The 14,061-nt window shown below is 41.3% G+C and overlaps 1 protein-coding gene across 1 annotated transcript in view; it reads left to right on the forward strand.

Moving 5' to 3' along the window:
- The window catches only part of LOC104274266 (chromosome unknown open reading frame, human C11orf74), a 27,171-nt gene extending 21,864 nt beyond the window's left edge, over positions 1-5,307 (forward strand). Inside the window, exon 6 of the mRNA XM_009869858.1 lies at positions 5,155-5,307. Coding sequence (XP_009868160.1) covers positions 5,155-5,307 — 153 coding nt within the window. The remainder of the gene's footprint in view (positions 1-5,154) is intronic.
- The last annotated feature ends 8,754 nt before the right edge of the window (positions 5,308-14,061 follow it).

Genomic DNA, 14,061 nt, shown 5'->3' on the forward strand with positions numbered 1-14,061 from the left:
TCATTGTAATAGAAGCTGAAGTTAGCTTCCAGCTAAAATGGGCCAGTTTTGATAGTTTCATATGCTTATTGATGTCCCGTGAGGCTGAAATCAAGTTTATAAATGACGCGTGACCAATGAAGGTTTGATGTTATAGCGGTGCATATGGTGCCTTCTTTCCCGAGCTCAATTGTGTTTAGTTCTTTGCAATAAACTCTTTACTATAAGGAACAAGTCTGCTCTGGGAAAAAGTAAATGTTCTGAAATGACCTTTCAAGCTTTAATACCCACCATTCTGTGAATAAAAATACTCACTCTTTTCCCGGAGGATTGACATAATTCAAGGTTTTTGCCTTAAGAAATATCCACTGACACACACAAAAAAACCCCTAGAATGAGGTTTTATAGTTTTCTCATTTGATAACTTCTGTATAAAACAAAAGAAGAAGGAGAGTTGTAGCAGCCTACAGTGTTCATAAAGGATTGCATATGACTCTTTAAACTATAAATCATGAAAAATAGATGAAGATCCCACTGCATGCAAAATTCATTTCCATTTGAGAAAAAGTTGGGTTATGAAAGAGAAACTGAGTATTATTACACTGGGTAAGGGTTGCTGCATTTTTCAAGAAGAAAGACTTATGATTTTCATAACCGTTTAGTTGGTGCCAGGCTACTCAAGATGAAGGTGGTCTTCCCCCTAAATTATACACGTATTTGTGCCTTCATTTTAGATAATATAACTGTGGCCTGATTTTTAGAACTGTCGAGACTGAACGGGACCATTTTGAAATCCCTCGATGCTGCCAGTTGTCATTGCTTTGAAAATTAAGTCTTGCATTTCTTATGGCAGGACTAGTTCAGAAAGAGAAAAAGATCTTCCCTGGAGACATCCCTGCTTTGAAATGAGCCTATTCTCTGTCCATCAAAGGAAATCTGTTAGGGAAGGGCAGCAGAATGGGCTGCCTAGACAGTTTTTGTAGAGAATGGAAACCCATTCCCTATGAAAAATTAAAAAAACCATAGTAATGCAATGTAGGACGCCAAATGTCAATGCTGTGGAGCCAGAGTGTAAGCTGGCTAATTGTTAAAGAGCAACTTTTCTCCCTGAAAACGTTTTTCTGCCTGAAGCTGTTGGGAAGAGGCGTAGTGAATGACGCAGCAAATTGTTTGAGTTTTCCACGGATGTTGCCTCGTCTTTATTCCCTGCTTTTAGACATAACTTTATTCCTGGATATCAGTCCAAGTGGCGCAGCGTCCATCACCTCCCACAGGCCACCGCAGTCACTGTGCTCTGAGTACATTGTCATAGAACATTTACCTTCCCTAGCCAGGTATTTCTTCTCTCCTATATTTCTACTTGCTTTCGTGAAAGAAACGATAGTTTTTTAATTAATAGCATGTCTTAGTGTTTGCTTCTTAGAATCTTTATTTGTCCTTATTCCCCCTCTCCCCTCTGCATGCATACGTGTGCAGCTGAATGCATATTTTCCATCCACTCCCTAGAACCGTGCGTTCAAACTGGGGTTCATCTCGGCTAACTTCGCCTTTAAATTTAGTCTTACTTAGCACTCCTGTCCTGAAGAGATAAGCACCTCCAGAAAGTGATGCACCCCACTTGCTGAAGGCATTTGTCCCAAGGTGTGCTGCCTCTCCATCCACAGGCTGACTCGCAGGCTCGGTCTTTTTTGGCGACTTGACTACCTTCATCTAGACGCCTGGTTTTCACATGGCTCGGATTAGGAAAGTTGAGTTCTTCCCTTCTATTCTCCTTTGTTTGTCTTTAGTCTGAGCATTCAGAAGAGTGTTGACCATTCCTATCATTTTATCTTTATCTGTAGAACAGCAGCATCTATCACGTCCAATACAGCTTCCGTTGAGTTCCTTTGGTTTGAGGTTTTACTGATACGCCTCAACTGAGGTTTGTTTCTGCTACGTGCTGTGCATAAATAAAACAAGAACAAGGAAGAGCTTAAAGAGAGGAATGACTAAGTGAAAGAAGATGGAAGAGTTAGATCTCAGAGTCCAGCAAAGACACAGAGATTGAGTGAATTGTCCAGAATGATGAAGCAGAAGTGGAAAATTAGTCGAGATTTATTTACTCCCACTTCAGTGCCCCAAGCTCAAGGCAAGCTTCTTTTTTCTCCCAGATGCCGCACTATATTAAGCTTAGAAGAGATACATAATTAAGCTGAAGAGATAGGAGATATGTATTAAGCTTAAGAGATAATAATTTGCCTTTCCCCTCCTATTTTACTTACTGTTGTTGAACTAGTAACTTTTCCCTTGAGTATACTACAAAATCATCGGTGGGTGTATGTGCATCCTTGACATAATTTGAACAAACGACTCACAGAGTGCCATAATTACACAGAAATTAAGGTTTTGGAAGGATAGAGACAAGCCATTTAGTTAACTGTAACTTCACACAGATTAAAAAATAAAAAAGAGTAAAAAAAAAAAAGAGCTGAGTAGCCAATTATTAATAGACTTTTGAAAGTCTCAACTTCAAGGTATTTTATTTACTCCGTTACTTTGCAAAACAGCCTTTAGCAAAATACTTCAGTTATTAATATGAATATTACGTTCTTTTCCTCTTTAATTTGAACATGCAGGAACTGTAAATGAAAACGATATTTTCTTCAGAGAGTAAAACACAGGAGCAATCTTAAGCAAACTGGCAGTCTTCTAATAGAGCAAAATTCTATTCCCAGAGACCTCTCAAAAAGATTTCAATTAGATGTTAAATTAGACACCTGAAATTCACGTATTTCTCTCAGCTCCTTAGGCAAAAATAACAAGATAATAACTTGATCAGCTCAGAGGATTCGGTGTTCTATTGCAAAATGTCTTCCTTTTGAAAGAGATCAAAATTGCAGCCTGCTGTATAAAAATTTTAGATTGCTTGTCTGTGTGGAAGGTTCACTGACTGCTTAGGAGAAGAAGCAAAAAAAAAGGAATCTCTACTGCTTTGGGTACTCATTTGAGTAATGAAGAATGCTGATGAATATGCAATGTGAATGAACTTTTCAGTGTGCAAGGGGCAGGTAACAGTAAAATTGTTAACAGCGAAGTCAAGTATGTTCTACTTTGGCTTCTCATTTCAGCTAGCATTTTGGGGGCAAGGTTGGGTTTTTTTTAAAAACAAAAGTTCTTCCAGTTTTTCTCTGCGTCTATGTCAAATGTTCCTGGAATGACATGAAGGTCAACGCAAGGGCACAGGGGGTGTGTATATACTTTCCATAACTATGTGGGCAGAGGAAGAACAGGTTCGTTTTTGTAGAATTCGTAGGAAGATGTACTGTAATTTAAACTCTTCTTAGCTGAGCTACCTGTAGGTGTGGTAACAAATATCGTTGCAGCCAGACTGACTGAAAAATATTTGCGCGTTGCATCGTGTTTTAGAAGAGTGCTTCTGATGAACCCCGGTTGCTTGTGCCAGTTGTTACCTAGTTGTTTCTACCCTTACTGGCATGGAATTTCAGGAGGCTTTTCCTATGGAAAAGATGAAAGGAGCCTCAATGACCTCAGCTTTAATGGGAAAGAGAGCCTGTGTGCAGGCTTTGTCTCATGTAAACATTTCCTGAATGTGTAATATATAAAAGTTGATGTTGGTTTACCTGGAAGAGTCTAGATGATCTTTTGAGGTCCCTTCCAATCCCTAGCATGCTGTGATACTGTGATATAAACATAAGCAAGATAATCTTTGCATGAAGAATGAATACCATTTCCTAGACAAACTCTGTCTCCACAGCTTGTTTTTCTCCTTTATAAATGCCCGTGGTCTGCCGGTCTGCATCTAGGATGATTTCTATGCTCCAGCATTGGTTGAAGCCAAAGTAAGCCAGGTCCTTAGAACATTAAGCAATGCAGATGATTAATAGAATTACACAAAACCAGAAAAAATATTTCCCGATCAATCAGGCAGTATTGCAGTTTATTAATAAGTGATGGAGATACTTGTAAGATACTCGCCACCACGTCTGTCAGGTGTCCAGCCACGGGACAGGAATCCAGCTGCCACTTCTCTGACTTATTAGATGGCGTTAACTGTGCCCACGCAGCTTCGTACAAAGTGTCGCCAGAAATTGTGTGGGATACCGCGCCTTCGAAACTGAGCAGTGACCATAAGCTGCTGAGTGTTCTTCCTTTCAGCAAAACTAATAAGTATATTCTTAACTTCTAAGAAGCCAGTAGTCACTGGCTTCAATGAGGAGTCATCAGAAGGCTGAAAAAATAAGCATGTTGTTAAGTGTTTGGCTGATTTGCTACTGAAGTACTTAAATCTTTGAAACACTATTTGCCGTGGTTGAAATTTCTAGACGTGTCAGGTTAACTCTTCGAAGGATAGAAAGCACTCGTGTATAGTTTGGGTAGCGAGGATGTGTCTCCTGTGTAGCTCTGGAATGAATTTTGTATAACTGCTTACCTTTTGTGTCACGGCCCCCCGCAGTCTCTTAGCAGCGCGCGACCTGCCGTACTTACTTGCTTCCATTATTTTATTTTATAGGCAGAGAGTTTATTCTAAGATATTTCCGCGAGAAGCAAGACAGAAATGCCAACACTAGGCCAACAAGGCAAATATTGGCAAACGCAGTACGGCTTGATGTTCATCACGCAAGAAATCCAAAGCAGCCAACTGCATATCTCTGAGCCAGTGGAAAGGAATTATTAAGAGTCTGAAAATTGATTATGTGTCATTTTGCTCATTCCGGGCATTTCCTTTGCTGCAGCCGCGTGTTACATTAGTCTCAGGTGCATATACACTGAAGCTTTTTGTGGGACTAGCCCAGATTGTAAGGGTATGGAATCTGTCTTTGAAATTTAATACAGCTGTACATAACTTGTCCACATCCCCGCAGCCCTGCTGCTACAAGTGACAGGAATGCAATAGACATGTGGAAGGGAGGTTTTCAGATGCCCTGCCTTGAGCGAAATTAGCTAATGATATTCATTCGGATACAGTACGGTACAAATGGGGCACATTAAATGGCTTAAATTAGGTCAGATTGAATAATTGAATTTATTCTTTTACTTAAAAAGAGCTTAATCAGCTGAGAGTGCTAGAGTCAGAAAAAATAGTTTAATTAAATATTAATTAGAAGTTTATATTTTGTGCTCCCTGATCATCACTTGCAGCAATATTATTTATGTATCTGTTTTTCCTCGTTACAGCTACTGGGGGACGATGTTCAACCATTCTCACTTGATGAAGAATTTGATTACGACAATGTGGCACTGACCCCTAAGTTCTCCGAAGCTGAGCTGAAGGCCCTTTTGGAGTTGTCTGAAGAGAAGGAAACAGGAACAGATGTCAAGTCAGCATGAGCTGAAGACTGAGTCAAAGGCATTCTGTGCAGTGCTGTTGAAATGACATTTTTAGGAGGGTAAATCTAACTTTAGTTTGTACCGTTGTTTAGTTTTTTTTATCTGTGTGGCCAGTAAATGACATCCCCGAGATTTTTTGCGTTTGTTCTCCCAGGGTGCCTTGGAGCCTGGGGTTGACTTTCAGGGTACCTCTTGCTAGCCCTAATGAAAACACCGCACAGGAAGATGCCCAGAGTTGCTTGTATAGTAGCCCTTCAGCCAGAGAGCAATATTGTTTGGTTTTTTCTCTGCCTTTTGAGTTACTTCAGCTCTGCAAAGAAATAAATATTCCTGTTTTCCAGTAAACTTTTTGAGTTGATGAGAACCTTAACATTTAAGACATGAACTGCTACAAAAAGCCTTCCTCACAGAGGAACAGAGAGTGATCTCCACTGAAGGAACTGGCGTTGCAAGGCTGTCAGAGTTGACATTTTTTTTTGCAGATGTTTCCAAATACGAGCTTGCAGTTTACACTCAGCATCACTGAAGTACAGCAAACTTTGGAGCTGAGTAAAAGCCAGAACGCATGGGTGGGGTGGGAGAGAAGAGTGGGCCTCTCTGACGCAAGGTAGGAGGCACTCTTGCTGGGAGGTGTTTAGAATTCATTTTTCTCAGTTTGCTGCAGAAGCTTTGCTGTGGAGGCTTGTTTTAACATCACAACACTGATCTGTATTATCGGTCGTTTCCTGCTATAACGGCAAGAGCTGAAGTTTATTGACCAACGTTTTGTCCTTGGCCTATCTCCATTATTTCTGAAGTGGGTGATTACCGTGATGGATTTGGGAAGAGTGCCTGAGCGGGCAGGCGAGAGACCAAACCACAAGTTGTTTAAAGGCTCTGGATGAAATCCCTGCGGCCAGTTGGCTGCTCTGTTGTCAGCAATTTATAAAAGCAAAGAAAGGTGTTTAGCTGCTCCAAAGGAAATTTTCCGGATCGGTAATTTTGTAGGTCCTAATCACAGACCACTGAAAGCTGAATAGCGTTGGTTTTGAGGAATGGTGTTTACCTTGATTAGGGGCGTATAATTTAAGGGTGAGATTAACAAAGGAAAGAAAATACTCTCAGACAAGATGCTTAGGGAGAGTGATACAAAACTAGAGGTATGTTGTATGGAAAGTACTGGTCTGTATAGGACCTTGCTGGTAGAAAGTAATGAGAAATTTATTTTTAACATCTACACTCAAAAGGATGCCTGTGCTGTAGTTAAAACAGGTTTTTATGCAATTGTGTGAATAGCAGATTCTGCTGTTCTTTGGGAAACTTTTATTTTTTCTTTTAAAAAATGTGAATTCATTTGAATTCAATGAATTGTTTCGTTGAACCAAAGATATTTTGAATTAAACGCTTCGGATCCAACTGGAATTTTCCAGTGAAACATTCAGCAAAAAATTGCCGAGCAGATATTAATTCATCTTCTTCTGGGAGACACGGATAATGTGTGTAAATGGGAGGGATCAGAAGAAAGTTCTGGAAGAGCTCCATGAGCAAATCTGGGAGGAAGAAATTGAGAACTGCTGTACAAAGACAGCAAGGACAGCCTTTAAAAGTCTTGACAGAAGACTTTTGCAGACAAAGAATCAACCATAAGTAAAGGTGGGCTTTTATGGGCTTGGGGAATGATGAGCTTGGCAGTTTTTTTGTGTTTTATTTTTTTTGGAAGGTCCGAGTCATGTGGAGTGTAGCTCAGCCCTGTCAGAATCCTGTTGCCAGTAGAGCCAGTGAGAAAACTTGTCCATGGGTTCACAATGATCTTCAGGCTAAATCAGCTCTGGAATCTCTAAGTGCCTTTTCAATTCATTTCATTATCAATTTTTCCCTGTGCATTAGGGATACATCGAGCCATTCAATTCCTTCTCTCCCAGGCAGATGATTCTCTTACCAAATGTTCAGAGTACCTATTATGCTCCGTAAGTGTCATTCAGTATAGTCATTACATGGTTTCGTTTGATATAAAGAAACACTTCGCTGCGGAATACCCCGCAAAATTGGAACTCTTTAGCGACATCCATCTTATAGAGAAATGGGGATAATTCGCTTACATTTACACCACTCAGGAGTTAGATTTCTGCTCTTTGTTAACGGAGATGAATATCACGGTGGAGATTAGGCAGTGCAGGCTACATTTTCTGAACGTGACATTTTATTGGCCTGCCCTCGTGGTTGTTTTTGGCTGGTACCTTTCATTTGATTATCCTTCGCAGAGGAGGCATATTTTCCTCTTCTCCATTACCAGGTTGTCATTTTTAAGAACATACTTTATGTGCATGTTAAATTTTATACATGTAAATGGAGTTAGTTACCTGGAATTGTTTCAGTGTTTGTGAGGTGCTTTGGAGTCTGAATAATATATATCTTTTCCTCTTGTAGCTTGTATTCTCTTTAATATTTAATATTTTCAGCAGAGCTGAGGGACATTCTTCTTTTCTATTTATGGTCTTTTCTGAGCATTTTTCCAGTTTTCTCAAAGAATTAAAGGCAAATCTCAGGCATGGAACAGGAAACTTGGAGTGCTACTTGGAATCTACTTAGAGGCTGCTGCAGAAAGGACTATGATTCTCTCCCCACCACACTGACAAGGCTTTTGAGCATCTCCGATGTTGGGTGAACCCGTCTGTGGTGAATCTCTCTAATCCCTTCATGTTCATGACTTTGTTGGTGCGTTAGAGAGATGCATCCGTATCGGTCAGTGAGCTTATCTGTATTAAATTTGTTGCTTGTTTGGGCGTTACTACATGAACACTGACTGCGTAAGTCATTTGCAGAGATAATCGTTGTGAGAAAATAAGATAAAAATCGAAGAAATGAAAAAAAGACGCAGCCAAATCTGTCTGACTTGGCCATTGTTATGGCTCTAAATATATTTCTGTTAATGCACAACGGTGTCATTCTATACAGCTGTATACGCACAGCGCCACTGAAAAGAAATAATTTTAGTGTGGAGAGTGCTCAGCAGATAATTCAGAACCTTTTGAAGAAGGTGGCATGGAAACAAATCCTTGCTCTTATGAAAGAGACCCTTTGATCCTCTGGCCTTGATTTCCTGCTGCTGTAAACTGGCAGAACTCCACCGAGGCCATTTGTATTCATACAGAGCAGACAGGACCCTGGTATTTACAGTCTTAGCTGGAAGGATACTGAGCCAAATCAATTCCCGATTCAACTTTACTGTAAATATATCTATGTATGTGACCCCTCAGCATTATGGAAAAATATTGAAATGCAGAGCCAGATGCAAATGAAATGTAAAAACATATCTTTAACTGTTCAGTTACTAATTTTACACGGGTCATGTCTGAGTTTCTGTAGTAATGTGTGCTTAGAACATTGCTTTTTGCTTTAACAAAATTATCACATACGTTTTCGAGTCCTATTCAAATCATGAAACTTGTTTACATGCATAACTACTAAGGATTCCGACCTCCTTTCAAGTTGTTTTCTTCCCCCTCTGCATCTTGGCAAGGACTGGAAGTGGACTTTGCTTTGTCTTGGAATTATTTTAAAAGGATTCGCCATCCTTTGTGAAAACACAGACTTCCTTATAAATGTGAGCTCTTCTCTGTAATGCAACAGTAAGAGCAGAACTAAAAGCAGGAGCAAATTCCTGGTTATTCAGCAACTTCACGTACACCGTGATGTGGCTGAAGACCGGGACAGCAGCCTGGTTTGTGTCCTGTTGTCATCACAGAATCATAGGAACAATGAGTTGGGCTGGAAGGAACCTTTACAGGTCACCTCATCCAACCCCCTGCAGGGAGCAGGGACATCTTGAACTCGATCAGGTTGCTCAGAGCCCCATCAAGCCTGACTTTGTCCTCTGCCTTCTCTTTTGTTTGGGAGTCTTGGGGATAGCTTGGTCCTACCTGGGTGCAAGTTCTTGCAGCCCGGCAAACGGAGTGGAAGGCAGTTGGGTTCTGCTGGCCAGGTAAGCTAAACCACCAGTCTCCTAACGGGGCTCCACGTGCTGAATAACCTGGCTGGGCTCTGCTCAAATCTGCGTTGCAACCGTTGGGAGCGCGATCCCCCTGAAGACACGTGGTGGAAAAGCGATGACTGGCAAAGGGGTCGGGGCAGTGTTAGACCCCCCTGACTTCGTGGGGCCGTGCTGAACAGGAGACTTGTCACCCTTCCTCACAGGCTGCGCTTCAGCCTTGGGCACGTTCAGAAAAAAGTGGGGAAACCCGTGGTAAAGGGTTCTTGCTGCCTTCGTGAGGCGAACTCTGAGCGCTTGCGGCCGCGAAGGGCATTCCCACTGCCGGGTGCTTTCTTGTGGCGAGGTGTCAGTTGGCGCAGGTGGGTGTGAGGGGCCACGTGTTGTCCTGGGCTCCTCTTGGAAGGATGTGCCCCCTTCACCGAAAGACTTTCGCTGGTGTCGGGGCGCGTGGTGTTCCCCCAGGTGCTAGATGTCTGCCCATCCCTGGGGAAAACAAGGCAGCTGGTTTTCTCTGAAACGGTGTGAAGTTGTAGAACATCCTGAGGGGTGATGGGGTTGTTGAATTTGCGATCTCTGGCTGTCGGAGGTGACACCTTGTGTTTTGCTGGCAAGGTAGGGTGAGCCAGTGATGCAGGTGTAGGAGCTGTGAAATGCTGCAGAGTTAAGACTGGGGGTAGTTTTAATGCTTGTTTATGACAGGTTTGCAAGGAGAAAAGCAAGTGTTAAAAGGCACTCTTATTTTTATAGGCAGGCAACTTTATTTGCAATTGCAGAGCTCCACAGTTAAAATGGAAATCAATTTTAATGCCTTAGGAAAATGCGGAAATATTTGTCTCGTTTACAGCACTTCCAAAAAGGACAGATAATAAAATTCCCCTGATTAACGATCTATAATTTTATGTGCTCTGTGGTGTCTTGTTCAGTACATCCATCCGCATAAACGTTTCAAAATAATAAGCAAAGATAGAGCTGAGCAAACTCACTAAATCTAACTTCACTCTGAAATTCAGGTTATAGAAACTCTCTCTATGTTTTCGAAGCCCTCTTTGATCTGAATATTCCCAAACTTTGGGCAAGTAGGTAGTCTAGAAATCTCTAACCAAACATTTCTCAAGCAACCACCTAGTACCCATCTGGGCTACAAAACCCAAAGCCATCAGGGACCTGCCTATGTAAAAAGAGCCTGTGGAATGTAACAGTTGGAATAACTGCACTCTGTAGAAAAACTTTAAAAGTAGTAGAGTTAAATGGAAAATTATTTTTTTTACCAGGGAGTGAACCATACTAAAATATTCTGTTGACTTCATGCAATTCCTGAGAACCTTTGAATGCCCAACTGAAAAATTAGTGTAATCATTTTGTAATTCGTGTGGATTTACGACGTGGTTATCTCCTGAGCCATTAAAATGAGATTAAAAAATGTGTGAGATTCTGCAGCGCATTTTGTGGTGGTGCTAACACCATAAATTAAGACTGTGGCCTCATTCTATCATATGTTACGACAGAGTTTGTTCTTTTGTGGCTGTTGTGGTTGAGGACTCTGGTGGCACTGTTTCAGCAGTGCAAGTTTAATAAGTTCTCTTGAATCCATCTGCTTTGCTGTCCAGATATATAAAACCTTGTAAAATGCAATATGATGCGCATAATTCTTAGAAAGAGGCAAGTGCCGTTTATTATGTTGCTTATGCTCCCGGAATAACTTAGCTAGAGGACAAGTTCTGCCGATTACTTGGAAGTGTTGATTCTGCCATTTAGATTTGCTGCAGATTGCACATTTGTTCTTTGAGACAGAAACGTTGAAGCGCATTTTTTTCATCCTCTTATTTTTGTTTTTGTCTTCCCTCTGCCAGATTTGCAGCTAGCTTTCCTAAACTTGGTAAGGCACTGCATTAATCCGATGAGCTACTTCCCTGGTGGATCAAATTTTAAAGTAAAAAAGATGGAAGGCTGGTGTCTGGGCTGGGAGACATCAAAGCACGGTTAGCATTTCGTGCACAAGCTTGGCATTTGCAAAGCTTTCAAAAAACAATCGGGAAAATGCAAGTAATGGTCAGCCTGCTTACTGAATAAAAATTGAATTCCAAATTGCCTTTGTTTAAGTCAGCTGCTTCCACGCCGGCTTCTCTGCCCACCAAGGATTCTGCTAAGTAACTTATTTCAAAATCCAGGCTGTCAAAAATACTTGACAGCTCGCCCTAGTTGAGGAGCATTGCCCGCAACAAAATTGTGATCCCTTTACCGCTCTTTGTTTCAGGTTATGAAACGCTTCCTGATTTCCCCAGATCGATTTGCCATTCCTGAACATTAATAAACTGTATGAAAAATAATGACCTGGTGGGCATCTTTCTGCTGGGAGCTGGAAGAAGGGAGCTGGTGGGAAGAGAGCAGCCGACTACTGCCTGTGCGCTGGACCTGATGCTGAAGGTCTTGCTTTTGATTCTTTGCAGTATTTATACGAGAATCTTGGTTGTTGGAAGAGCTGGCTGAATAACAGCCCGAGTGTGCCGGCAAACACGCTATCCAAATCCACCTGGCTACTATCCCGAAGGAAATATTCATGGCGGGGTACGTTTCACAAGGTGCTTGCAACTGTGAGCATTCCCCAGCTGACAGGATTAGGATCCCAAATGTACAAATGAGCATTTCTCTGGTACTGCTCGTCATCCTCTACTTCCCAAAATTCAGGTTTTGAAATGGATCTTCTTTTGATGCTTTTCAGTAGTCACTGCCCCGGAGCCGGCAGATCAAAGTCATCCTTCGGAGACGATGCTGAAAAAAAACGTAATTTGGAGTGCTCTGAATAGGAGTGATGGCATTAAGTGAAATTAAAAGTAATGTAAAGTTTAGGAAAAACAACTTGCTGAAGTTCTGCTAGACTCTGCTGGTAGCACAGAGGGAGGTTGGTGGAGCTGATTTGCTGAAGTCAGTTAAAAGAAATCTGAAAAAAATAATGGAGAATCTGCTGTAGGAACAAAATACTGCAGCAGCCAGGAGCTGGACTTCATTAATGTTTTCCCTCTAAGACTGAGGTACGTGAGAATGAATGGTTAAAGGGAGAGGAATTTTACTTGTTAAGATTGTGATCATCTCAGGATTACAGTTCTGATAATGGAAAAAAAAGATGGTTCGGTTTATTGATGCAGGTTCAGTCTGGCTGTTTTAGTTCCAGGGCACCTCTACAAACTCTTGATTTGTGCACAGGCTGGCAGCCCCCTTAGGAAGCATCACTGCCAGCATTTGCGGAAATGAAGAATGATGTATTATTTAAATATTCTCCTTTTCTGAACAGTCTGGATGCATTACAATTGCACGGTAAGATAGGAGAGATGGTGCTTTTTTTCTGCTTTGGGAAAAAAAAAAAGTGGCTTAATTTGGAAGTGAATGTTGGGTTAGACCCACATTAAGGGCTTTGAGAAAACCTTTGTCTGTAGATCTGTGGCTCGGGACTTTGTACCTCAGCCTTGATTTTTTTGCCTAAGTAAATGACATCACGTTTGATCTTCCTTTGGAATATGTGAAGTTTTGAGGGGGGGTTTTTTGTGGTTTTTTTTCGTTGTCATTTCCCCAGAATCCAAACCCACTGTCAAATTTATATTTGTAGGACATGCTGGCTTTTTAGTGTTTTTTCTACGTGCTTTATTGGTCTTAACTGCCACGCTCTACAGCAATCCAGATAATATAATGTATCATATGGAGAAGAGAGTATGGCATTGCTACATTTTAATATTCAGAAAGATGTTTACTGATGTATTCAGTAGCAGAAGAACTTGATTGCTACCTCACCGTAGAGTTTCTCTCGTTTAAATGTTAATTGTTTCAACCACTCTGGAGTTTTCTGTGACCTCTAGGTCATTTTTTTTTAATGATGGTTGATACAATCTCTCAGAGGAAGAGGAGAAAAAAAGTACTTTGCTGGCCTAGTTTCAGGTAACATCTGAAAGTTCAAGTGGACCAATTACACATAAAAGGGACAACAACTTTTGTAAAGCTGTGTTTGAATCCCAGAGGGGAAAAATGATAGAAAATCAATTAACTTTCCACATGAAAAAATAGCTCATATTGCTAAGCTTTCCTTGCATAGTTTCTTGATTATGTTTGGAAGCAAATTGCCTTGATTATACCTTTGAAGGGAAGGAAAGCCTTTTAATTAATTTAATACGTGCTATAGCAGTGCTGAATTGTATCATGGAACAATTAGGTGGGCCTCCACCGATATTTCTGCCCTGTTGTAAATGGATATTGCTCACTCAGTGAGTCATGCTCTTGCTGGGTTGACGCAGTTACCCGTTCACGGGAGAGCATGCGACATAAAAGCTATTAGGGCCTTTTATGTGGAAGAGAGGCTAAATGGAGTAAACAAAAAGGCAATTTCCGTGAGGAGGCTGAAAGGCCTCATCTGGTCAGGTATCTGGAGCAGCCTGAGCTCAGCTTCAGAGCCTGCACCTGCGCTCGGGGTTCGACCAAACCCTTCAGAGCCCAGGACAGCCCCTACTTTGGAAGTGTTCACACTTGAAATCTATTTTCTGTTGGTCCTGGACTGAAATGAGGACCGGCAGCCATTCTCTGTTTGTTGTGTGCTGACAGATGACCCTCAAACTCTTGTGCAGCTCTGAACTATTGATAGCAAATTTGTGGAAGCATCTGCGGTGGCTACTGCGCTGGCCGCTTCCTAAACCAATTTTTGCCTCCAGCTCTTAGCCGAAAACACTTGCATTTGCTGTGTTTGCTGAGAATTGGATTTTTAAATGACACTTTTAATTCAAATGCTCTAAATATAACAGGAA

Source organism: Apaloderma vittatum, unplaced genomic scaffold (genome assembly GCF_000703405.1).
Source record: "Apaloderma vittatum isolate BGI_N311 unplaced genomic scaffold, ASM70340v1 scaffold11580, whole genome shotgun sequence".
Classification (NCBI taxonomy): domain Eukaryota; kingdom Metazoa; phylum Chordata; class Aves; order Trogoniformes; family Trogonidae; genus Apaloderma; species Apaloderma vittatum.